The following is a 27,376-nucleotide window of genomic DNA, read 5'->3' on the forward strand; positions in this document are numbered from 1 at the left end:
TGGATAGAGCACTGGCCCTGGAGTCAGGAGGACCTGTATTCAAATCTTAACCCCAGATACTTACCAGCTGTGTAACCATGGGCAAGTCACTTAACCCCAATTGCTTGCCCCCACCCCCCAAAAAAGAATATAAACTCCTTGAGAGCAGGGTGTATTTTGCTTTTACTTTATATTCCAAATATAATCAACACATGAATACAGATTGCAGCTTCTCAAACAGCTAATATATATACGTAGTCTTCATCACCCTACAGACAAGCCTCCACCCTATGGACAACTTCTCCATATCTAGCTGATCCCTGATAGATAAACATTCATTCCACCACTGGGTCAAATCTCAAAGGATGTATAGCTTGTTAAAACCTAGCAAAGTTTGTAGTCTGATGGTATAGTCTCTGCGAACCCTAGTTCCCTCCACAGTATGATGTGCCATTATTAAAATAATATATTAAATATGATAGCATTCATGTAAAGTACTATGCAAACCTTAAAGGATGATATAAATGCTAATTATTATTATTACCATCACTGAATATATAAATTTAAATGAGAGGCAGTTCAGTTTAGTGGACAGAGACTTGACCTTGGCATCAGAAAGACCCAGGTTCAAGTCTTCTCTCTGACAGATACTGGCTATGTGACCCTAAACAAATCATAAGCTCTCAGTACTCTAGGATTGCTGTTGAGTTGTTTTTCAATTGTGTCCAACTCTTTGTGACCCCATTTCTGATTTTCTTGGCAAGGATACTGGAGTGGTTTGCCATTTCCTTCTCTAGGCCATTTTATTGATGAGAAAACAGAGGCAAAGAAGGTTATGTGATTTGCTCAGGGTACCACAACTAATAAGTGTCTGAAACCAGATTTGAACTCAGGAAGATGAGTCTGCAGGCCCACTACTCTATCCACTGTGCCACCTAGCTTCTCTCTAGGGTAGTGATGTCAAACTCACAAAGAAATGGGGGCTACTAAACTGTACATAAGGATCCCTGCAGGGTACATATTGAATGAGAAAGCCACATATTAACATTATCTGTTCCCTTTTGCATTTTTATTAATATTGTTAAAAATCTCCCAAGTACATTTTAATCTGTGCAGGCCATGTGTTTTGACACCTCTGCTCTAGGAAACTTTCTAAGAGAGTATGTATATATATACACACACACATATATACATACATGCATATGCACATAGAGTGTGCGTGTGTGTGTGTGTATACACACACATATATACCCACACCCACACATATATATACATATGTACATACATACATACATACATACATACATACTCTCTGTATAGAGAAAGAGTAGAGAAGGTGCTGACCTGCCTTAGTGGAGAGAGTTTTCCCATCTGGGAGCTCTCTGTATCAATGAAATCAATAGTCCAATATTGATCCTATATGAATGTTAAAAACTCACAATCATGTTTTTTAAAAAACCACCATGATTTTATACAGAGTGTGGATTTCCCTTTGGCTTTTGTCCCAAGGAGAGATGGAAAGAAGAAAAGATAGAAAGTTATAGATGGCCATATAGACAGTTTTTTCCATATAATGTCTTTAAAAAATCAGACTTTTCTACAGATGCTAATGGGACCCATGCCAGGAAAAGGGGCCACAATACTGACAAATACTCTGCAAATGCAGTGAAAAAATAATTACTCCTATTTCGTGGAACAAAATTCACGTAATATAAGGCACGTGATGGTGTCTCTTGTGAGCACAAAAGAGCTGCTTTGAATACTTGTACTTGGCTTCCTGGAGGAGCCACAAATGCTTGCATGGACTCGACTCAAATGCTAAACAGTGTCTGTGCAAATCCTAATTTTTCCCTTTCAAGAAGAAAAAAAAGAGTGTGAAATGTGCCTTCTGACACGTTCAAGAAAAAGAACAAGAAAATACCTTCATCCCTAACCTAGTAGAATCAGGCTCCCACTTTAGGATTCAGGCCAAATTATGCTCTTCAGAATATATTAACTTCATTCCTGAGGGAAATTTGGGAGAAAGGCCAAGGAGGACCCTTTCATTAACCTCTTCATAGTGACAGGGCTAGGCTTGTTGCTCACAGAGATTAACATTGATTTTGAAAATAACTTCTCTATCTTAAAGACCTTTAATAAGAAAATGCTTAAGAGAAGCATAATTAAGTAGGAGAAAAATTTCTGAAGTCAGTCTACTGAATCCCCATCCTATGTAAAGGGGCAGCTAGGTGACACAGTGGATAAAGCACTGGCCCTGAAGTTGGAGGGACCTGAGTTCAAATATGACCTCATACACATACTATCTGTGTGACCCTGGGCAAGTCACTTAACCCCAATTACCTTAAGACATCAGGGGCCATCTCCTGACATATATCTTGCCACTGAACCCAGATGGCTCTGGAAAAGACAGTGAGGTTGGTGACTTTGCACAGCCCTCCCTCACTTAAAATCCAATTCAGTGCAAATCATGACATCACCCCAATGTCTTGGTCCTCTTCGGGAACAAAGGAACAACAACAACAATCCTATGCAAGAGTAGGGAAGTTTTGCTTCATTTTTTACCTCTGTCAGAACCCCATTCTGAAGGGCTCAACCATTTTAATTTTTAAAGAACTGCTATGACCTTTAGCAGGAGGTCTGCTTATAAAATTAATGATGATCCAGACATGGAGGTCTAAATCAGATTCTAATGAATTTGCTAAACACCCTTACATTACTCTTTTATAATGACATTACATTAGTGCCACATTCAAAGACCTCATGGTATGAGTTTATGGTTTTTTGTTTTTGTTTTTGTTTGTTTTTACGGGGCAATGGGGGTTAAGTGACTTGGCCAGGGTCACACAGCCAGTAAGTGTCAAGTGTCAGAGGCCAGATTTGAACTCAGGTACTCCTGAATCCAGGGCCGGTGCTTTATCCACTGCGCCACCTAGCCACCCCCAAGTTTATGGTTTTAAGTGTATTACCCTGGTGATTGTTGTTTAGTTATGTCTGACTCTTTGTGACCCCATTTGGGATTTTATTGGCAGAGATACTGGATTAGTTTGCCATTTCCTTCTCCAGCTCATTTTATAGATAAGGAAACTGAGGTAAATAGGGTTAAGCGACTTGCCCAGTGTCACACAGCTAACAAGTGTCTGAGGCCAGATTTGAACACAGGAAGATAAAGTCTTCCTAACTTCAGGTTCAGCAATCTATCCATCGAGTCATCTAGTTGTCCTAGATACAGAGTAGACAAAACGTAATACTTTTATTTTAACAAAAAAAAAAAAAAAGGAAGGAAGGAAGGAAGAAAGAAAGAAAGAAAGAAAGAAAGAAAGGAAGAAAGGAAAGAAATGATGAGCTCAATTATCTTAGAAAAGCATAGAAAGACTTGCATGAAATAATGAAGAGTGAAAAAGCAGAAACAAGAAAACACTGTATACAGTAATAGCAATATTGTTTTAAGAATGACCTTGAGGGAATAAATGTTATTTTGACTATTATAAATACCCAAATTAATTATAAAGGACATATGAAGAAAGATGCTATCTCCATCCAGAGAAAGAACTGATAAATATAAGTATGTATGTATAGAATAATTTTACATCCATATACCTATTTATGTCTAATGGTGGCCATCTCTAAAGTGGGGGGAAGGCAGAAAAAAAGATATTTACATGATAACTTTGGTGTATATTTGAAAGGAATAGCAAGTTGTGCATAGAAAATTTGCAGTTTCATGTGAAATCAACTTTTTATTACATACTATGTTATGGAAATGTTTGTCTTATTCCACAAATTAAAAATATTTTTTTAAAAAAGAAAGAAACTGGGGAAACTAAAAGGTAAGGAAAGGAGGGAGAGAATTCCTGCTATGGAAAACAGTCAATGCAAGCTCATGAGGTGACAGGTGTAGTGCCATGTTCAAGTACCAACAGTTTAGCCAATGTAGTTGGATTGGAGAGTGTGTGAAAGAGATTAACATTATAAGAAGATTGAATTTACTAGCTGTGTGACCCTGGGCAAGTCACTTAACCCTCATCGCCCCACAAAAAAAGAAAGAAAGAAAGAAAGAGATTTAAGAGGAAGGGGTCAAGTTGTGAAGTTTTAAGTCCCAAACAGAGGTAAAAGGGAGACATTAGAGTTTATTGATGGTGGAAGGGGGAGGGAATTATGGGGGATAATGATAGAGGTCTCAGAGAGGTAGAGTTAGGTTCAAAGGAAAAACTTTTAAACAACTAGCATTATTTACAAGTGAGGTCACTTGGGCTCCTTCCTACTTGGCATCTTCAAGTAGAGATTTGATGACCCCATTTTGGGGATGTTATGGAAAGGATGACCTCCAAACTGGGTCACCAAGAGTCAGGCATAACCCTAATGAGTGAACAATAATAAATGGAAAGGATGCCTACTCAAACTTTTTAGATTCTATGCCATTCTTCTATCAAAAGCACTTCCAAAATAATTTACAAATAAGAATAGCAAAGTTGGGATAAATGTAGTATGGAGCATATTGGGAACTGTACATGTATTTCTCAGGAGTTATAATAAGTATTGAATGAGTATTCAAATATTATAAAGTTCATAGAAATATTAAAAATGAAAATACTACCTACTGCCAGTCTTGGTCAGAATTTTAGAGTTGAAAGGGATCCTTAGAAATCATCTATTCAACCTCCTACCCTAAATCAATTGACCAGCCTCTCTGCTTGAATACTCCCAGGACAAGAAACTCGCTACATCACAAGACAGGATATTTCATTTGGGGACATCTCTAGTTCTTAGAAAATTGTTCCTTAAATTGAACCAAAATCAACATCACTGTTACTTCTATGTGTTCATTTTGGTTTTGTCCTCTAGGACTCTATTGAATTAGTCTAATAACTCTCCAGAGTGACAACCCTTCAAATAATTGAAGAAAACTGTCGTGATCAATCTTTTTTTCTTGTCAAAATATGAATGTGTACATTCTGCACATATTCATCTCTAAGCCAAGATGTCCCAAGTCCTTATAAGACATGGTTTTGAGCTTCCTTCTTCTCTAGGCATGCCCAAGTTTGTCAATACCTCTCTTAAAATTTGATTGGCACAACTAGTGTTGAGCTGGGTATAACGATGGTAACTGAGATATTTGTGGTACTAACCTTAGCTTTAGCTTTAAGTAGGAGCTAACCTGAATTCAAAGGATGGGTGTTATTTGACAGTTCTTCTACCTCCAGGAAATCCTTCTTGTAACTGTCCAAACTAAACAAGTCTGGAACCAAAAACAGCTTGTTGGGGAAAAGCTTTGCCATCTTTCTGTCATTACTCAGTATATAATCACATTATCATATCTAGCATGAATCCAGAGCTCCCAGTACCAGCATATTAAATGACTTGTCCTAAAAGAGAAATGCTAAAAAAAAGTAAGAATAACCCAGGTGCTTGGTCCACTGAAGTTTGTCTCCCACTAAATATAAAAAATGTCTTCCAGGGGATTACAGCAGCAAAGATGATAGATAGATAGATAGATAGATAGATAGATAGATAGATAGATAGATAGATAGATAGATAGATAGATAGATAGATAGATAGATAAATGGATGATTGATAGATATAGATAGATAAATAGATGATTGATAGATGATAGAGTGTGTTAAAAAATTGGAAATTAGGGGCAGCTAGGTGGTGCAGTGGATAGAGCACTGGCCCTGGATTCAGGAGGACCCGAGTTCAAATCCGGCCTCAGACACTTGACACTTACTAGCTGTGTGACCCTAGGCAAGTAAGGGGATTAAATTAAATGAGCCAAAAGGTACTTTCTAGCTCTGACTAGATGTGATACTGAAATTCAATGAACAAGTATTAAGTGGTATTAAGTGTCTTTGATAGGAGTAATAACCTTGTTTATGTGGCCTAGACTGGTCCTTTGAGAAAGCTAAGGAGGCTGTTTTGCCTCCTTGTTCCCCAAAGCAGAAAGGCCCAGGCTAAGAGGAATCTGTTACGTGGAAGATACTTGTAAGCTATTGGTTAGCTAGCCCACAGGAACTTTCTAACAAGCCTGCCATTCACAGATCACACATTTCAAGGTAAAAAGATAAAGAAATTGAGGCCCAGAGGTGAAAATGATTTAGCTAAGGCCATACAAGGATTGGATTAGAGCCCATGAAGACCAACTTTGTCTTTCCACTATACCATGCTGCCTCCATTCTCTCAAAAGTTATTCAGGGGAAAAAAAAGAAAGAAAAAGGAAAAAATAAAAGTTATCCAGGCAACATATATTGAATTCCTTGAGTTTTTAAAGGGGGGTGGGGAGGAAGAGAATTTGGAACACAAAGCTTTACAAATTAATGTGAAAATTTCTTTATACATGTAACTTGAGGGAAAAAATTCCAAATAAATAAATGTTATCCAGGCAGAAAAACCATGTTTCCCAACTCCATGACTACATTAAAAATAAATGCTATAAATCAGGGGCAGCTAGGTGGTGCAGTGGATAGAGCACCAGCCCTGGATTCAGGAGGACCTGAGTTCAAATTCAGCCTCATTGCCCTGCCCCGCCCCCCAAAATGAATATGAGCCCCTTAAAGGTAGGGAATGGATTTTTCCTTTGTTTTTATCTCTCAAACCTGACTCCTCAGAAGTGACTGTTCTGATTTCTGATGGCTTGTGGCATGTCAGTCAATCAACAAGCATTTAAGTGTTTACTATGTGCCTGGAACTGTGCTAAGGACTGGTTGTTGCCCTCATTCTTGAAGAGGACCAAAATGACATCACTATGTTGGAGTCAAAGTACAGTGTGTCTGACTGTGACTGATCAGACCAATATGAGCTCAGAAGGCTCTACCACAGATTAGGCACAAACAGTCCAAATGAATGTTTGGGGTGAAGATGTCTCTAAATTTGCACATTTCACATTTCTTTTAAACTACTGCAATTCTTCTTTGTTCCTAGAGCACAGCCCCTTCTTTGATATGGGCACACCATGCTGGGGGGTCCTTTGCCATGTCATGCAATCAATTCCAAAGTTCTTCAGAGAGAATGTGCTTGTCACTGTGCTAAGGACTAAGGATACAAAGACAAGCCAAAAACAGTCCCTGCCCACAGGAGCTGACATTCTAATAGGAGAGATGATATATAACTAGGCACATTTAAGCCAGATGAAGAATAGATGAAACATAGCAATAGTACTTAGAAATGTCACAGAGAATGCTCTATTCTAGAGTTCTCTGGTACTGAAGGCAAACTAAGAAGTGCATTGAGTCATCCTGTGAACCATAATTAAACTAAGCTGGCAATGTTTAAATACATAAAGGAATTTCAGGTCCTTAACATTTGGTCTAATAAAAACTGGTTGTTTTACATTGTGTTTCAAAGTTTCCATAGCACTTTTACATATATCACCTCTCCTGCTTCCTGTGGAGGAGCTCCTAAGGTATCATCAACACAATTGTTCAGATGAAGAAGATGAGGCTCTGAAAGGCTGACTCATGCTCACAAAACTAGTCATTTATACTCACACAAAACACAAAACTGAGGCAATTTGTACTCAGGTCTCCTACCTTGAAGTTCAGCATTCTAGCTCCTACGCCTACTAACTCTAACTGGGAAGGGCAGGGGGAAGTGGTTAGAATCTGAGGTTTCTATCATAGGGCATGGATATAGCTTATGGACAAGTTACTTGGCAGCTCCATGCTGTCTGGATCAGAAGCAAGCAATCAAGGTGTAGGCAATTACCCTTCTGCTTTCGCCATTGCTAAGGCTCAGGATCATGGCTTTGGAGAAATCCCTGAGCCTATTATTCAAACCCTTCCATAATTTGACTTCAAACTGTTTTGTTTTGGTTTGGTTTTCAGCCTTACTTTACATTTTGAGTCTGTTTCACACATTCCATATTTTAGCCAAACTAGACTGCTGTTAATTCCCTAATCTTGTCTGTCCTCTTCCACCTCCATGTATTCAAATAGGGTTTCCTTCATGCCTGGAACACACTCCATACTTGAGTTGCAGTATCAAGTTGGAAATCTCATCACTAAGCCAGAGCACTTCAGCAAAATGTAACTAATGTTACATTTACACATTAACTTGCATAACTAGTCACACATTGTATTATTTAGCAGTTATATACTGTGTAACATAGTTACACATTAACTAATAACTAGTAACCTTAGTTTCATTAGTAGCCTTCCTTTTTGGCTTGGGTTCTGCCTGCCACAAAGGCAGCTCATGTGTCAAAAGCTGTTTTTACCCAGTCCCCACCATTGAGAGAAAGGACACATTTCAATAGTGTGAATGACATCCAAGAAGAAGCACAGCTGGTGCTTAACACAGATAAACAGAGTTTGGCAAAGAAAACAGTAGGACAAGCATGGGAAAGAGGGTGAGATTTAGCTGACAATAAGGAACATAATCAAGTTTTCAATTACCTTGACCGGCAACATAGCTGGAGAAATGGACTAGTGCCCCCCAAACTGGAAGCAGCCAGTACCAAGTTTTGCATTGAAAAGTCTTCATCTTATTTCCTGCTTTTTACATGAGGTGTCTCAGCAAACCTAGAAACACAGAGCACAGAAGCATTTCAGACAACTAAACATATATCACTGACTTAAAGTCACACCAACAGAAGAAGTCAAATGATCCCAGCTGTGCTCCTAAAAGAAACCAATGATCACTGGCATTTTACCGGGTGTCTTGCAATGGACAAAATGCCTCAAAAACACTATTTCATTGGAGTTTTCATTAAGACTCATCTCAAGTGCTGCATCCAGGATGCACTTTCTGGTTTTCACAGTTGCTAAAACCTGCCACTGGAATTACTTTGGATTTAATTTACGTTCATTTTGCATTCACTTATCTGTGTATCTGCAGTATACCCCAAGCAGTGCAAAAGCTTCTTGGGAACAGAGATAATTTTGTTTTTGACTTTTTATCTACAGTGCCCGGCACATAGTAGGTGCTTAATAAATGTTTATTGAATTGAATTGAGCTTCGAAACAACCCTATGAGATAGATTTTGTAGATGTTAATATCTCCATTTTAGAGGTGAGGAAATTGAAGTTCAGAGAGGAAGAAGTCATGAATTATTTATATATAAATATATAAATGTATATGTATATATGTATATATATACATACATATATATACATATATATACATATATATACATATATATGTGTGTGTGTGTGTATATATATATATATATATATATATATATATATATATGACTGAGTCATGGTCACATACCTTTTAAGTATTAGAAATAAGAGTTGGGGCAGCTAGGTGGTGCAGTGGATAAAGCACCAGCATTTGGATTCAGGAGAACTTGAGTTCAAATCTGACCTCAGACACTTGACACTAGCTGTGTGACCCTGGGCAAGTCACTTAACCCTCATTGCCCGACAAAAAAAAGAAAGAAAGAAAGGAGGAAAACAAATAAATAAATAGGTACATTTTTTGGAAGTCCGAAAATTAAACTTTACACCACCATCTGCTAGTAAAGGGGGAAAAAGTGACTTCAAACAAAAAAGAAAAGAAAAAAACCCTTTCTGAAGTTTTGGTGATTTCTCATTTGTTTATTTATTTATTCATTTGTTGGTTTATTTAGTCCACAAATTCCCTCTAGACTTAGGTGTGAAATATCACGATTTCATGCTTGGTCAAGAACAACTTTCTGAGTCTGCCTACTTGACTATCTACATGCCATATAAAAAGTGCAAATATAAGGCCTCCCCACTCATAAATCACTCCCCACTCTGGCCAGCCACCAAGCCTGAAGTTCTCACTTGGTAAGGGTTTATTCCCTTGGATTAATGCCATGACTCTTTTTACACATTAAGTCATTATCAGTTAACTCATCATTTGGCATACCTTAGTTTATCAGAGATTAGTAAACTTGAAGGGTGGCGTAAAGAAAAGCAAACTATCTTTGGAGTCATAAAAATTATAGATTTAGAGCTTGGAGGGACCCTGGAGATTTATCTAATCCAGACTTTTTTTTTTTTTTTTTGGAACTGCAAAGACGTTATTGGGACGAATAGAGATCACAAAAAACAATTCCTGGATCCTATCAATTTTTGAGAAGTCAGGCTGCAGCAGCCTCCTTGGCAGCTTTGTGCTCAGCAAGCATCCGTTGTTTCTGCTTTGTGAGACATTTCCTAGCAGATGAATTGGCTCTGAGTTCATAATATCGATCCTGAAAAACTTTTGCAACCTCATAGAACTGCTTGAGCTCTTTCATACAGTTCTGTTTGTAGCTATCTCCTTCTCTCTGCTGACAGGCCTTCAGTCTTTCCTGGACAACATTAACAATTTCTTGATCAATTTTGTAGTCTCTCTTCCACTGCATTTCTGCTTCAAATATACACAGAATATCCCCTTGCTGGATATTCTGTTATGTCTGTTATGTTATAACACTGTTATGTCTGGCACTCGGCTGTACTGCCGATGATAGTAATAGGTCTTATTTTTTTTGCATGCTGTTGCTCTATAAATTCTCGGAAGCGGGTGACGGGCAGGTCTATGACGAAGTTGAAGGCGTCTGTCAGTATGGTGACCGGGTTCGGCAGCGACGTGATCCGGTCAGGCGCTGGAGTGCGGCGCAGCGGCTCCGGGTACACATCCTTGTCCCAGTCCTTGGACATCGCGGCCGCGGGTTCGGTCACAGGGAGGTGCGGGCTCCTCTAGGTCTCGGCCGCAGCTCGCTCGCTAGCTCGCAGGGCGTCCCGACAGGCCGTGCCTCCCTACGCCCCCAGCTCTCCCTCCTCCAGACCCGCGCACGGCCTAGCAGCTCTAAAGGACAATCAGAGGGGAGCTAATCCTGACTTTCTTAATCTGGGGTCCAAGAACTTGTTTTATTTTTCATTTTGATAGCTATTTCAATATAACTCATTTCCTTTGTAATGTTCTATATTTCATGTCATGCACTTAACATTATTCTGATAAAGAAAGGGTCCATAAGCTTCACCAGACTGCCAAAGCAAGGTTCAGAATGCCTGATCTAGCTGCCGCTAGGTGGCACAGTAGATAAAGCACCAGCCCTGGATTCAGGAGTACCTGAGTTCAAAGCCGACCTCAGACACTTGACACTTACTAGCCGTGTGACCGTGGGCAAGTCACTTAACCCCCATTGCCTAAAAAAAGAAAGAAAGAAAGAAAGAAAGAAGGAGATGAGAAAACTTGGCCCCAGAGAGGTTGAGTGATTTCTTCCAGTTTACCTAGATTGCAAGTAACAGTCCTCTTTAGATTTTAAGCACCTTGAGGGCAGGGCCTGTCTTTTATTTCCTTTTGTATCCCCAGCACTTAGAACTTGGCACATAATAAGCACATAATAATTGTTTATGAATTGATTGAAATCTGGGATTTGAACCCAGCCCCAGTGTCTCTCAATCCAAAACTTTTTCCACCACACCAAACTGCCTCCAAGGACTGGAGTTGGAGCCCTGATCCTGTCCCCTTATTCTCTGTGTGATACTGAGTCACTTCTAATGCATCCAACAAACATTTATTCCAAGCTTGCAACATGCAAGCAGGCCACTGTGCTTCAGAGGATACAAAGAAAACAGAAAACAGTCCTGGCCCATAGGGACACTCTACTGGAGGGATACAATCTGTAAATAGATAAGTATGTATAAGAGGAAGGAGGGAGCACAAATAACTAGGAAGATCAGGAGAAGTATTCTGTAGGAGTGGTCACATATGCTGATCCTTGGAGATAGCTCAGAGATGAGATGGAGCTGGAGAGACAGAGACAGGCAGACACATTTCACAACTTCCACAAAAGGAATCACTTTCACAGTCTTACCCTAAGCCAATCCTTTATACAACCAAAAGAGGAGACATCAGTAAGATCATCCAAGTAAGTCAGTCAGGCAATAAGCATTTATTAAGCACCTACTATGCCCCATGCACAGGAGATACAAAGCAAAGCAAAAGACTGTCCTTGCTCTCAGGGGATCATGAAAAGGTTCTTATTAGAAGATGGGATTTTAGCTGCAACTTGAAGGAAGCCAAGGGAAGCCAGATGGTACAGTGGATAAAGACTGGTCCTGAAGTTGGGAAGACTCATTTTCAGGAGCTCAAATCTGGTGTCAGACACTTAGTAGCTGTGTGACCCTGGATAAGTCCATTAAGCCTGTTTGCCTCAGTTTCCTCATCTCTAAAAAGAACTGGAAAAGGAAATGGCAAACCACTCCAGTATCTTTGCCTAGAAAATCCCCAATGGGGTCCAAAAGGGTTGGGTACAACCAAAAAACAAGACGTAGAAGTGAGGAAGGAGAGCAGTCCAAGCCAGTGAACACACAGTCAGGAGTGATGGAGAGCCTTGTTGCAAGAACAGAAGGCAAGGAAGCCAGTGTCACTGGATTGCAGAATACTGGGGGAAGTAAGGTATAAGAAGACTAGAAAGATAGGAGTGACTAGATTGTGAAGGGCTTTAAATGCCAAAAAGAGGATCTTATATTTGATCCTGGAATTGATAGAGAGCCAGTAGAGTTTATTGAGTAGAGGAGTGACATTATCAGTCCAATACTTCTTGTCGTATCTGATTCATTGTGACCCCATTTGGAGTTTTCATGGCATAGATACTGGACTGGTTTGCCATTTCCTTCTCGAGCCCATTTTACTGATGAGGAAACTGAGACAAGCAGAGTTAAGTGACTTGACCAGGGTCACACAACTAATAAGTGTCTAAGGTTGCATTTGAATTCAGGTTTCCTGACTCCAGGCCTAGTGCTCTATCCACCATGCCATGTAGCTGACCCTAAAAAGTATAAGGTCCTTGGGGGCAGCTAGGTGGTGCAGTGGATAAAGCACCAGCCCTGGATCCAGGAGGACCTGAGTTCAAATCTGGCCTCAGACACTTGACACTTAGTAGCTGTGTGACTCTGGACAAGTCACTTAACCCTCATTGCCACCCCCCCCCCAAGTATAGTGTCATGTACTTTGGGAAGATTAATTTGACACAGGTTCTACAATAGCCTGGTTGTGAGATGATGAAAGCCTTCACCAAGGTGGTGGCAATATTGGAGGAGGGAACAAAGATAAAGTATTATGATGTTATGAGAGATATCTTCAAAGTAAAATTGATGGGAGTTGCAACAGATTGTATATCGGAGGTGAGAGAGAGAAGTGAATGATGACATTCAGGTTGCAAGATGGGAAGATGGTGAGGCTTTAGACAGTAATAGAGAAGTTCAGAAGAGGGTTAATAGTTGGGGTGGCAAAATATGAGTTTGGTTTTGGACATTTTGATTTTGATTTATCTATGGGACATCCAATTTGAAGTGTCTAATAGGTAGCTGGAGATGTGAATCTGGAGAAGAAAAAGCAGAAAAGCTACATGACCTAGAAGTGATGCTTTTTTTCTCTTACTATTCCTTTCCCCAAATATGTTGAAAATAATTTTTTAACAGAAGCCAAGAGAAGATGATGAAGAAAAGGGGCATATTTGTCTTTTCAACCAGCAACTATTCATCAGACAGAATGCTGTAGAATTTCAACAGAAGGAAAAAAAGAGCCATTCATAAATCCCAAAATAAAACCAAACAACCTTCTATTGTGTCTATCAACATCATCACAATTTCCATTGCAAGGTGATAGAAACAATAATCAACATGGAATATATAATGCTAATTTTCATGGCATGCTTTGTTATTAAAACAAATAAATAAATCTGGGGTGCATTAAGTCTTTGCCAACTCTTCTTGAAGTTAAATTGGTGGGGTTTGGGGGGTTTAGGGGCTAGAAAATGGATTTTATGTGTTTAGTTTGTTTTTTACCAAAAGCAATTGTGTCCTGGGTTTTGGTTTGTTTTTTTTCTTTTCTTTATTTTTTTAAACAATGTTTATTAGAATGACTAACATGGCATTAGACTAAGTGGAGGCTTTAGTTTTTCCCAAGGTTTTCTGCCAAGTCCTTGAAATTCTGGATAAGAATGTTGGGGATAATCTTTATTCTTCTTGGAAACACTATGAGATCTTTGAACTCCTACAAAGAAGCCAGGTCCTTAGTTGTTGCAGATTCATCAGGGTCCATCTTCTCCGTCTCCAGGCAATCAAATCATCTTGGTGGCAAGCCAAAGTGTCAGCCACTAAAAACCTACTAGGAGTCCCTATCTTCTTTTTTGTTTTTGTTTTTGTTTTTTTTTTTTGTAGGGCAATGGGGGTTAAGTGACTTGCCCAGGGTCACACAGCTAGCGTCAAGTGTCTGAGGCCAGATTTGAACTCAGGTACTCCTTAATCCAAGGCTGGTGCTTTATCTACTACACCACCTGGCTACCCCAAGTCCTTGTCTGCTTAACAAGGTTCCAGAGAGCATACCCACTACCTAAGAGTAGGTGTCCATTAGATGCCTTCGACCAAAGCTCTCATCCTGTAACTTCAACAAATTGATCAGGGAACTACCCTGACCAACATACATTCTGCCCCTGCACCACCACTAGCCCTTACAAAGGTATAAATGAAAAAGAGATTGTAATCAGAGCTGGTTTTCCCCAAAACACTGTAGTATTATCTCAAAACCACCACTGTGTTTTGGGTCTGTCTGTACCTTGTATATTTGTTTTACTAAATCTATTTCATACAGCCATTTTCACTGAGGCATTAGCAAATGTCTGAGAGCCAGAATCAGATTGGAATTCTGGGTCTCCACAAAGCTTTCAGCCTAAGCTACCACGAACACTCTCAAAAATCCTTCCGGAACTATCTGGAGATTATTCTTTTTGCACACAAACATGACATATACACGCATACATTCATGTGCATCCACATTCAAGAAAAGATGAACAGAGTCCAAGTCAACACTATCACTTGGACCTAGATTCAGTGCTGTCTCTGACAGGTACTAACTGTGACATTGAACAAACCACTTGAATTCACTTAGCCTTAGTTTATTCCTCTATTAAATGGGAATAATAATACTTGTAATACATCCAAATGAGATGATCTATGTAGAGAATTCTGCAAACTTTAACGTGTCGTATTGACTGGTGATGGTAGTTGAAGTCATTGGAACCAACTACAAATTTAAAGAAAAAAAATCACTATTTTTCTGTGCCAGGTTGGCTAGTGGATCTGAATTTGCTCTCTGGCTGCATACCATCCAATGGTGCCCTGATTAGAGAGACCAGAGCAGCCTTTGACATATATGACATATGTTGCCAATATGGCATCAAGTTCTCAAGGAAGCAACTAGATGGTGAAACAAATTGAATGCTATAGCTGGAATCAGGAAGATCTGAGTTCAAATCCAAATCTGCCACTTACTAGCCATATGGCCCAAATCATGTGACTTCTCTTTGACTCAGTTTCTTCATCTACAAAATGAAGGGAATGGACAAAAGAGTTCCTAAGGTCTGTTCCAGCTCTAAATTATGATCCTGTGAAAGCTGAGAGAATGGTGGCAATAACTATGCCTGCCATTTGCTTTCTATTTTATCTGCTATATCACATTACCCTGCTAACAACCCTGTGAGATTGACTTAAAAAATACTTATTATCTCAGCTTTATAGATGAAGAGATACAGGAAAGTTATATTATAGGGCTTCAAAGCACTTTACATACATTATTTTATTTGGTCCACACAACAGCCTAGTGAAGTAGAGCCAATCATTATCACCATTTTATAGATGAGAACACTCAGTGAGGTTGCCCAGGGTTAAACAATGAGTAAGTGCCTGAGACAAAATTAAAATATATCTATCCCTGACCCCAAGGCCTAACTATGCTCTATCCGCAACAACAATTTTCCCTAAATAGAATGAGCTACCTTGTGTGGTAGTGAGTCTTTCATTATTGGAAGCATATAAGCCTTTTTGAGGGGTTACCTAGAAGGGATCTATTCATGTAATCAGTGGTTTGACTTTTTAGATTCCTTTTTGAAAACCCCATAAGTCAGTAAACAAGCATTTATGACATGCTTACTATGTTCCAAGGCACTGTGTTAAGCTTTAGGGATGGATAGAAAGGCAAAAACACAAAGTTGGTGCTCATATTCTAATGGGAAGAAGAAAAAACAAAAATAACTATGTATATATAAGATATGTCTAGAGTAGATGGAAGATAATCTTGGAGAGAGAAGGAAGTTGAGGGGGAGGTAGGAACCAGGAGAGATCTATAGAAGGTGAGATTGGAGCTGAATCTTGAGAGGATCCAGAGATTAGAGCCTGAAGTGAAGTGAGAGAGAGCATTCCAGGCATGGGAGATAACCAGTACAAATGCATGGAGTCAGAAGATACTGTGTGTAAAGAATAGCAAGGAGGCCAGTGGAGCTAGATCATGGAATTCCTTAAGAAGAGTCAGGTATAAGAAAACTAGAAAGGTAAGAAGGGGCCAGAGGCAGCTAGGTGGTGCAGTAGATAGAGCACTAGGCTTGTAGACAGGAAGACTCCCATCCATCTGGTCTCAGACACTTACTAGCTGTGTGACACTAGCGAAGTCACTCAACACTGTTTGCCTCAGTTTCCTCATCTGGAAAATGAGTTAAAGAAGGAAATGACCAAGAAAAACCCAAATGGGGTCATTACGAGTAGGACTGAAACAACTGAGCAAGAAGAAGTAAAGTGGTTGAAATATCAGAAGACTTTTTGTTGTCAGAATCCAATGCATCACCCTCTTCATATCAAGATTCGCAAGTTCTATCATCACCATGGATGAATTAACAGCTAAACCAAATCAAAGACAACCCCTGAAGTGTTGTTAGAGCTACATGGGGGTTCTGGTGGTCATGTGGGTATGTTACAGAGAGCTTAAGTCTCCTAATCAGAAAGTCTGAGGTCAAGTCCAGGCTCTGACATCACCTTGGGCAAGTCAATCAGCTATCAGGTCTAAATTTCCTTCTTTTTAAAAATGAAATGATTAGAACAGATCAGGAGTTCTAAGCCTGAGATTTGTAAACTTGGTTGTCATTGTTGTTGTTGTTGTTGTTGAAGAAGAAGAAGAAAAAGAAATTTTTAATAACTGCATTTCACTATAATGGGTTTCCTCTGCATTTTCCTTCATGCATTTAAAGAACCTTAATCTGAGAAAAGTCCCATATAGGTCACTAGCCTGTAAAGGTATCAAGGACACAAAAAAGGACAAGAACCTCTGGTGTAGCTGGTCTTTAAGTTCCTATCCCTCTGGGAGATTTAGATTCTAATACGTGCAGAAGACAATTGTCACCACACTGTTAAGCACCTACTGTATGGTAAGCTGAGTTGAGAAAACTACACACAGACCAAAGTAATTCTGGGTATACTCACTGTATCACTTGGCTAAGTGTGTTAGGAAATAGCTTCATTAATAGGGTAGACCCCACAGGAGTGGGGGCCCTGAGACAGTTTGCTCTCCCCATCCAGCCTCTAAATCTTTCCCCAGTGTCTAAGGAATTTTCCAGGACTGATTATAATTTTCCAAGAATGATGAGCTTTGATTCTCCCTGTCCCTGGTAACTCCAGGCTGGCCAGTACTTATGCAAACCCAAAGGCATCTGCAAAAACTGGACCAGGCTCAGACACGTAGCACGTCAGACAGTCTTTGATTTTCCGATTTTGGTTCTCTGTGTTGCTCTCTATGGCAAAATCAGAATGGCCACCTTTGGGGCCCTTTCCCTGCTTGGGGCAGTAGATGGATGGAAATAATTCAGAAAGATGCTGTTCCCTAGAGCTATAAGAGGTGTCTTCAGCCCCACTCCTGGTAGTAGGATGCTGGTGGAGTAGGTAAAAGAGGGACAATTCAGGTTGGCTGGTGGACATCATTTCCCTCCCACACTGGATGCTTCTTGCTTTTTTTTTTTTTTTTTTTAGGAATCTCTTCTTTGGGGGGGGGGGCTGCTTTCCCCTTACAGGTCACTTTTAACCAATTAAAGAACTGGCCTTGGAATCAGAAAGCCCTGAGTTCATGTCCTGCTATTGATACATACTGTGAGAAATTGGGCAAGTCTCCTAGTACCTGTCTTTGAATGGCACTATTCACCTCCACACAGAAGAGCAAGCCCCAAGATCCACTAGCAGGAAGTTGTTATGTCAATGCAAACTTATCCTTGAGACTTGAACCTCAGGCTCCCACCACACTATGTGAAGACTGGGGAGCATCATTCCACTCTCTGCTTACCTCCACACCTCAAAAAACTATTTTTCCTCCTTGGACACTGAATGTGCCCTCCACATATACCAAGTGGTTTTTCATATTTAGTGGTTTCCCTTTGTTTCTGGGTTTCTTTTTCCTTTGTCAACTCCCTAAGACAATGAGCTACTGAGAAGTTGAGGTTCTGTACTCGGGAGGGATCGTACACATGGGGAGATCCCTAAATCCATGAAAACACAGGCTTGGACTTATGTGGCTGTGGAAGGATGTTCCTGGAGAGCCCACACATAAGGAGATTTCCTTGACCACACATTCCATGGAGTTCTCCTGTTTCTTTCACCAGATCACTCAACAAAGTATTTGGTCCATAGTAAATACTCAATACATACGGGATGGATGGATGGATGAATAAGTGGATGAATGAGTGAATGAATGAATAATTTACAAGTCCTGCACTCCTCTCTTCCCACTCTAATACCTTCCATAGGGAAGGCCTGCCAAGCAGTTTCTGGACAAGCATTCTCTCAGCAGTCCATTCAATATAGATAAAGAACTGGGAAGGTTCTTTCCCAAGCTTATAAATAGGGGGTAGTGCACTAAGGTCACACAGGAACCACGGCAATTGAGGATGCCACTATGGCAAGATGATTCAGACTACCAGTAGATGGGCCTCTCAGGAGTTTACCCCTGCCTCCCTCTACCTCAGTCCTGGACACCTACCACCCGTTCTCTCTAGCTTCAACTTTTCAGCCTATTTGGATATCATTTAAGACCCCATTCCAGTCTCTAAACTCAGACCTTTCCAAATATTTGGGAGCCCATTTAAGCACAAGACAGGGGATAGAAACAACCCCAAAAGTGGTATTTGGTAGCACAACACTTCTGAGTTGGAAGAGATCCCAGAGGGCATCTGGTCCAAACCAATTCTAGAATCTTTTCCACTCCTATCCCCCAAAAGTGGACAACCAGCCTCTGCTAGTAGAGTGGGAGAGGGGAAAATGCATCACTTCAGGACACTTCTAATTGGTAAAAAGTTTTTGTCTGTTAAATAGAGCTGAAGTTTGCCTCTCTATAACTTCTATCAATTGTTCCCATTTCTCCAGACAAAGCAGAACAAATATAACTTCCCTTCCATACAACAGGTTTTAAATGACTGAATTCAGCCATCATATCCCCACCCTTGAATCTTCTCTTCTCCAGGCTTGAACTTCTCATGAACACCATGCTGTCTAGTACTCTCAGCTTTCTGGCTGTTCTCTTCTTGACATCTTTCAGCTTGTAAATGTCCTTTCTAAAACCTCATGTCCAGAACTGAGGATGTTCTCCCAGATGTGGCCTCATTAGAACAGTGTACGGCATGTCTCTGGACTCACTCTTTTACTGGACCATAAGATGCTTTGAAAGGTATCATTGATATGGGATAAGGTTAGAAGGGGTCAGGGCATGGAGCCTGATAAAACTATTATAGTAATAAAGCCCTGTGATTTAGGACAGCCATTTGAAAATGTTTTATAAGCAGTCTGAGATGAGTATTTGAAGCCCAGAAGGAGGTCAGGACCAGGGGGATAAAGAGAGGCACCACCAACACAGAAAGAAGGAACACAATACTATTGAAAGAATTCTGCCTTGGGCTTTTGAAATGTTGGGCTCCCAAGAGGGTGAGCCACATTTTGAAACTGAGAAAAACTACCCCAGGTCAATATATCCAGACTTGAAAACTGTAGGACCTGGAAGTCAGCATTCCAAACTCCATTTCAAGATCAGTGACCTAGCAGACCTCTGTGCCCTTCAATAGTGTTTTTCCCCCTGTAATGCTACTCACTGTTAGCAAGAAGAGTTCACAACTCTAGCAGGTATTATCTCTCTGTGACTTAGTTTCCTTACTTTTCAGATGAGTTCATAAAGTATCTTTCATCAATCCACTTCTACACCAAACCTGTTGCATATAAACAGTGTTCACACCTCCTGCATTTGTGAATCTACTCCCTGCCCATCAGAGGAAAGGGTGGTCCTTCTTCTCAGTATAAATACTGGAAGGATCCTCAACTCTTCACACTTGCAGAGCTCCCAAGAGGGTGCCACACATTTCAAAGTGAGGAAAAAGCACCAGGGCTCATTGCATCCAATCCTATTCTGTAGAGCCTGGAGATGGGGCCAAAGTTCACTACATCCTGTCCACCTGTAGAAATCTCCCTGTCTGCCATGAGGCCAAGTCAAAGAAAAGTTCCTTGGTGGGAAAAGAAGGGCAGGAAAGCTGGAAAGAAGATTCCAGAATCTGGCAGGATGAACTGGTGCAAGCACAGCACTGAGAGCTCCTATGAAAATAGCCAAGCCCTAGCTTTTTCATGGACCCTCTGAGCACCTCCAAGGAAACTCTCCAGGACATTGTGATAACATAATGGGATTTGGCAGACACCCAGGGGTCCTACCTGAGGATTGATTTAGAAGTTTGAATTGGGTAAGACTGAGAAACTAAGTACCTACTTAAGGGTAATTGGATGGAGACCACACCTGGCACTCTTTTTGTGGAGGAACTGGTGTGGCAGCAGATGGGAGAAAAAGGAGGGTCCCCCTGGTCATCCAGAACATTTGGCTGGTGAGGGATTTCATGTGGGCTACTCTATGGCTATACTGAATAGATCCAATCTAGGATTTCCATGCTATAAGGAATCTGTTCTCAATCTCTCTCTCACTTCACTAAATTATAATATATATTTTAATAAATCCTTAAAAGCCTAAAATCTTGCTGAATTTATCAGTGATTTTAGCCAGCTTCCCCCCCCAAAAAAAAACTCGGGGGAGGCAGAATAGAACCCACATTTAGATTTTAAACATTTTAAACAACACAACATTGAGGTGCAGGAGTTCAAGGCCAATGTGGAGAAGGAGATGCTATTACCCAGGACTGAAGACTGTAGGACCAGTGGCTCCAGATATAAAACAAGTGAAGATGAGAAAGCTGAAGCCCATAATGAAGGAGAAGAGAACACTCATAGTCATGGAGAACTTCAACCATCTGCATGATTCCTGTCAAGCAAAGAGCTCCCAGCCCAAGAGGCAGCTTCCTCTGGATTCCCCAGGGCCCTCAGGCAGGACCAAGAGACCTTGTCCACAGGGCAGCCTTGGTCCTACTTTCTGCCACCACCAGGAATCTTCTGAGCTGGCCATGCAGTGTCAGGAGGTCAGGGAATTGAACAGCAGGATAGATGCTATGACCAGAGCCATGAATGCTTTGTGTGAATACATTCAATCCATGCAACAATTCCTGGAAGCCCATGTAGATAGAGGCATATTGGGCTCAGTTTCAGAGGGAAGATTACATTCAGAGGGCAGCCACCTGGGATCAACCAGTCACTCCAACTCCTTACCATTCCCAGCACCCAGCACCCCCTATCAGGGTGCTCCACTCTCTACATACCCAGCCAGACCCTGTGGAGTACCCTCATAGCTCACCACTACTCTACCCCATAGAATGGCTGGAGCAACTGGGGAGCCACCAGTCATCTACCCCAGTGCCCACAGCTTCAGACTATGTCACAGATCTCCAACTGCCCCCTGTACCTGTATGGACAGCAAGAGGCTATGCTACCCTGAGGAAAACATTCATGATGAATATAGTTACCTAAATAATGACACAGTGGTGATAGACTAATTATGCCAGCCCAGGGAGACACACCCACTTTTAAAAATAGTTCCTGTGGCAATTTATCCTTGACTTTCCATACTGATTAGGAAGACTTTTGTTTTGTTGGGATGTGGGAAAGACAGAAAGCCAATTCTTTGAATTGAAATTTTCATTTTGACAATAAGAATTGTAAAAAAACAAAACAAAAACTAAATAAATCTTGGCTTCTGTGCTTGTTTAAAAAATATAAAAAGAATACTGGCTTTGCAATCAGAACACCTGTGCTTATATCCCAGTGTGTACTTACTTGATGTGTGACTTGGTAAAATCACTTAACCCTCGTGGACCTCATTTTTCTCCACTGCAAAATGAGTTTTGACTAAATAGCTTCTAAGGTTCTTCGAGTTCTAAATCTATCCTATGTCCTGGGATCCATGATCCTACATTCCTAAAATCAGTAGTTTAAGCCTTGAAGCATATGAGATTTGCATGGGGGAACCATAAAGAAAGAAAACTAAGCACAGACCCTAGATCTTCCACTGTTGGAGAAGAAAGGGGATTGGGAATTGGAAGGAGCAGAGAAAGGGAGGAACAAGGTGAGAATGGCATCTCTCAAGCCAAAAGAGTAGTCAGCCATTAAGAGATTATCCACTGGAAACAAAGTAGAACAAATGAGATAATATATCAGATGTAAAGTTCTTTGCAAACCTTCAAGTACTATGTAAATGCTATTATTCTTGTTCTTGTTGTTTTCCTTATAGATGTCCAGAAAATGGGGAATGACTAAATTATGGAACGTCAATGTGATGGAATAGTACTCTGGAAAGGATAAAAGGAAAGAGGAAATGTAAGAGATGTAAAAATAAATATAATTTTTTAAAAAGAGAGCATCTATAGAAGAAGATAATGAGCTGCCCCTTATTCTAGGTCTCCAAGAGACAACAGAATGACCATTTACTGGGGAATGGATTGGCCTGATTAGCATCAGAAGTCCCTTCCAACTTTGAAATCCTGTTATTCTGTAAGAAAAAGGCTTTCTTGTGGGTGGCACCAAGGCTGCCCATATGAATAGGCAAAATTTGTATTCAGACCCATGTGACCTCTTTTTTGGTTCTTCAACCAATTCCTGATCCCTGCTTCTCCATAGGAATCTTCACTGGATCCCATTCCCAAAGAAAATGCCCTAACCCCAGCTATGGTGCTGGTTCGGTACTACTCAGTCAATCAGGTTGTGGGTGATGTGACTCTTCAAAACCTTTCATTTCTGTTTCTGAATACATTATATCACATAGTAATCATATGACTCTTCTGGCTGACTGCTAAAATACTGCCCCCAAAAGGTCATGATATAGTGAAAAGGTTACTGCACTTGGGATTTGAATTCCTGACTTAAGATGAACTTGGTATGAGTTCTAACTTTGCCACTTACTAACTGGAATAGCCAAGGCTGTCACTTTAATTCTCTGAGATTCTGTATCTTCTTCTATCAAATGAAAACAATCAGCATGTAACTACTTCACAGTGTTGTTGAGAGGAAAATGAGCAAACATTATATCAAAGGTTCTAACCTAGGGTTCATGGGCGCCTTGTGGAATCTGTGGATCCTTTTTTTTAGGGTGTCCATGACCTTTGATGAGAAAAAAATACTCCTTTATTTTCACTAACCTCTAACTAAAATGTAGCATTTCAACTCTGTGGTGGCTAAGAATTAGACATTGAAGGGATGCCCATCAATTAGGGAATAACTAAACAAGCTGTGGTATATAATTGTGATGCACTATTATTGTGTTATAAAAAATGACAAGCAGGATAATTTCAGAAAAACCTGGAAAGACTTAGGATGAACTGAAGCAGTGAAGTGAGCAGAATCGGGAGAATGTTGTACACAGTAATAGGAAGGTTGTAAAATGAAGAAGTGTGAACCTCTTCACTTTTCTCAGCAATACAATAACCCAAGATAATCTCAAAGTACTAATGATGAAGCATATTCTCTGCCTCCAGAGAAAGAAGTGATATTGTTGAATACAGACTGAAACACTTGATTTTTCATTTTCATTCATTCTTCTTTCTTTTATGCAAGTCTCCTACAAAATGACTTGTATGTATATAGCATATATATATACATATAAAATGATATTTGATTGCCTACTGTCTCAAGGAAAGGAAGAGGGAGGGATAGAATTTGGAACTCAAAATGTTAAAATGGTATAAATTGCTTTAACATGTAATTGGGGAAAGTAAAATATATTAAATTTAAAATGTAGAATTTCTTTCCATTATGAAGGTAGGAAACAAACATTATTCTGAACTTCACCAGAGTCAAAGGAAACCATGGCACAGAAAAAGTATTCCTGCATTAGATAAATGCAAACCATTATTTTGGCTCTAGAATTATATTTGTCTTTGAATAACTGATTCGAGAAACTTGGAAAGCCCTTAAACTCGAAGGAATGTATCTCTCACAGTAAAAGTTTAAGTAGTATGGGAAGGAGAAGGTTGGTTGACCATACAGATGATGGCATATTCAGGCTCTTCATGAGGTGAGTCCTAGCTGATTCTATGAATCAAGAGAAGAGGTCTAAGGACTATAAATTAAACCAAGTGACAATAGAATGACCTTGAGCAGTGGTGCCAAACTCACCAGCAAAGGGTCTCAAAACTCCCCTTCCCCAACACCAGATTAAAATGTAATTAATAAATGTTTAACAAAATAAATAAAACAGAGAGCAACATATATAATGTTAATTTGTGCTTTTCAGGTCAATACTCAGCCTGCAGAGATCCATTTCTATTGGAGTTTTTACTACTGGCCTAAAGGAAAAAACACTGGATTAGGAATGTCATATTTATTCCTGGATCTTTCAATAATTCATCAATGCTGCTCCTATCTAGTCTCATCTGTAAAATGAGGGTGTTTGTTTAGACAATCCCTATGGCTAGGATTCTAATTCCCCCCGGAGAAAGTCTTGCTTATCTCCAACAGGAGTATTTGAGAAGTAGCAAGTACCATCTAAGACAAAAGGGTCCTCTCTTCTTCCTGAAGTAGGTCCAAAACCATCCCTAGTACTGCAGGACGAGACTAAAGAATCCTGTCCAAGGTGAGTCTGAGAAGTCTGGTCTGCTGGACTTTGTTCTATCCCAAGGACCCCTAGGAGGCTAGGGCTACAGTGGAGGTTCAGGTTCACTCTAATTTAAGATCCCTTGGAGCCAGAAGGGGTCCCCCAGGGTAGAATGGAGATTTAAAAATATTTTTCCATGTTTATTCCCAAGGGGAAAGTTACTTTAGAATCTTGATAAGAAATCAGATACTTGAGAGAAGATGCAGAAAAGATATAGCGTCTTGTAAGCATCTGCCTAATGAAATACACACATACTCAAACTCGAACTCTAAGCCTCTTTGGACAAGGGTGGGTTCATCTGACCTTCATTGATTCAAGCCTTTCTTGAGCTTGTCTAGGTGCCTAGATCTCAGTCACTTTGTCACCCCCTGAAATAGTTCAGAAAGTTCTCCTCACAGCAAAAGGTTCAAAGTAAGAAGAGACATCACAGGATAGAGAAGAATACAGGGGATAAAGTTCTAGCACCTCCCTCTCTCCTGTCTAGTTTGTCATTCAACAGCAAGACAGATGGAGTTTACAGGGAAAATAATTTTCCTTATTAGCATCTCCAGAATGATGACGCTCTCTAAGGTAAATAGTTCACTTGGACTCCCTAAACCCTTCCCACCCCCAGCAACAGAAATGTGTTGACCGTGACTATATGTGTATAACTTATATCAGATTGCTTGCAGTCTTGGGGAGAGGGGAGGGGGAGAAGGTAGGGAGAAAAATTTGGAACTGAAAATCTTATAAAAATGAATGTTCAAAACAATCTTTACATGGAATTGGGAAAAAATAAAATATTTTTTTAAAAAAAGAAATGTGTTGGCAGTGGCAAAAAGAATTGTTTTCTCAGAGGGCCCCTTCTGAAAGACCTCCAAAATCCATTTTAGGCTACAAATTTTAAATAAAAATTTGTCTTTGGAGGAAGCCCCATGGGACTGAGTTGACCCACGGGTCCCAGGCCAATGGCTAACTTTTATGTCAGCTTTTGGAAGAACCTTTTTAAAGACCCCACTGTTCAAGAATAGCTATTTAAGCCACCTCCCCACAGTGGATCTCAGCAATAGTTTCTTCATGAAATAAATTCCAGACCCCAACCTGAGTGGAGTTCTCCCAATCATGTATAGGTCCAACACCAACCAAACAATACCTCCCATCCCCCTACCTCTCAAATCCTAAACACAGTGCTCAAAAGAAAGTCAGAGAAGCAGGCAAGCTCTTAGCCAGAGAAAGTCAGGACTCCTTGATTCCTCTAGTTGGAGAGAAGACTCAAGTTCCAAGCAGCATGCCAAGACCATTAACCCATATCAAACTAGTGGCCAAGAGAAACTAGAGTCTAGAGCCTCTAAACTACTAAGAGCCCCAGAGCCCTGCCAGGCTCACGGCTTGTTCACTTTCCCTCTTCCACCCGTGGACCCAGTTCTCGCACAGTGACACTGCTTCCCCCACTAGACACACGCACAGCGATAGAAGTCTTTGTTGAAGTCGGGGGAAGAGGGTACACCTGGCGTCTGGGGACACTGTAGGAGAATAAAAGAAGGAGGAAAAGGAAAGAGAGAAGGGGTTCGGATGCCCAAGAGCAGAGAGCTCTCCAGCATACCCGGGGGAAAGACCTCTCTCCCCTCTTCTTCCACCCCTGGCAAGGCTCTGCAGCAGCCTCTCCAGATGCTTCAGAGATCAAATGGATCAGGACATCCTGCTATCCTAGCCCCAAGCCAGGGAGGGACCGCCCCGCTCCAAGTCCCTGTCCCTAAGCGTCCTGATTCTAAGACTTCCCCTTTCTTCTCGCCCGCTGCCTACCCAGCACCACAGAAAGAAAGGGTGCAAGTGTGCTTGTGTGCTAATGTGCTCGCGTGTACGTGCCCGCTCAGGGGACCTTGCAGAGCTAGCGTCACTATTGAGGCCTCTCCCACGGGACTCTCAGCTGCATCCATCCGCAGCTATCCCCTAACTAAGCGCGTCCATCCCAGCCCTCCACACATGCAATTTCATAAAAGCCAATGGATGCCGCCTCGAAACCAAAAATAACCCGCTCCCTGCCTCCCCACCTCTCAGAACCCAAACAGAGAAGGGTCGGGAGATGTGAAGAAGTTGACAGGTGACTCTCAGACTTTCAAAGAGGAGGCTGGGAAAGGGAGGGGAAAGAAGCTTGAAACTGACCTGTGCAAGGGCAGGGTACTTAGAGAGGGGAACTCTTGGTCTGGGAAAAGAACAGAGCTCTGCCGAGGACTATCCCAAGACTTGCTCTCTCTTTCTCTTCCCTTCCCCTTTTCTCTTAGCTTTTCCACTCCTGAGCTCCTGACTCCAGATGTTTTAGGGTCTCTCTCCAGCTGTTCCCTCCTTCTGGGAGACCTGAATCTGATAAGAAGAAAGAGGAAGAAAAGCAGGCGTCCAATTATAGAGCGGAAGGCTAAGGGAGGGAGGGGGCTCCTGGGAGTGGGGGTGGGGTGGGGTGGAGAGAGAGGAGGGATAAATCACCCTCCATCCCTACACAGACTCCCCACTCCTCTCCTCCTCCCCTCCTCCTCCTGCTCCTCCTCCCACTCCCCATGCCACCCCCTCAACCGTGAGAGATTTCAAGAAGTAGACACTGCTCCCACTTTTCAGTGTGACTAGTCCCCCTCCATCCTTAAATATGTGGACAGGGAGG

The 27,376-nt window shown here is 40.9% G+C and overlaps 1 protein-coding gene and 1 pseudogene across 1 annotated transcript in view; both read right to left on the reverse strand.

Moving 5' to 3' along the window:
• COL14A1 (collagen type XIV alpha 1 chain) overlaps positions 1-26,978 on the reverse strand; it is a 275,177-nt gene extending 248,199 nt beyond the window's left edge. Inside the window, exons 1-2 of the mRNA XM_043992943.1 lie at positions 26,887-26,978; positions 8,367-8,492 (exon numbers count right to left, since the gene is read on the reverse strand). Coding sequence (XP_043848878.1) covers positions 8,367-8,454 — 88 coding nt within the window. The 5' untranslated portion in view covers positions 8,455-8,492; positions 26,887-26,978. The remainder of the gene's footprint in view (positions 1-8,366; positions 8,493-26,886) is intronic.
• LOC122746924 lies at positions 10,022-10,580 on the reverse strand (annotated as a pseudogene).
• Positions 26,979-27,376: the final 398 nt, after the last annotated feature.

The sequence above is a fragment of the Dromiciops gliroides genome, chromosome 1 (assembly GCF_019393635.1).
Source record: "Dromiciops gliroides isolate mDroGli1 chromosome 1, mDroGli1.pri, whole genome shotgun sequence".
Classification (NCBI taxonomy): domain Eukaryota; kingdom Metazoa; phylum Chordata; class Mammalia; order Microbiotheria; family Microbiotheriidae; genus Dromiciops; species Dromiciops gliroides.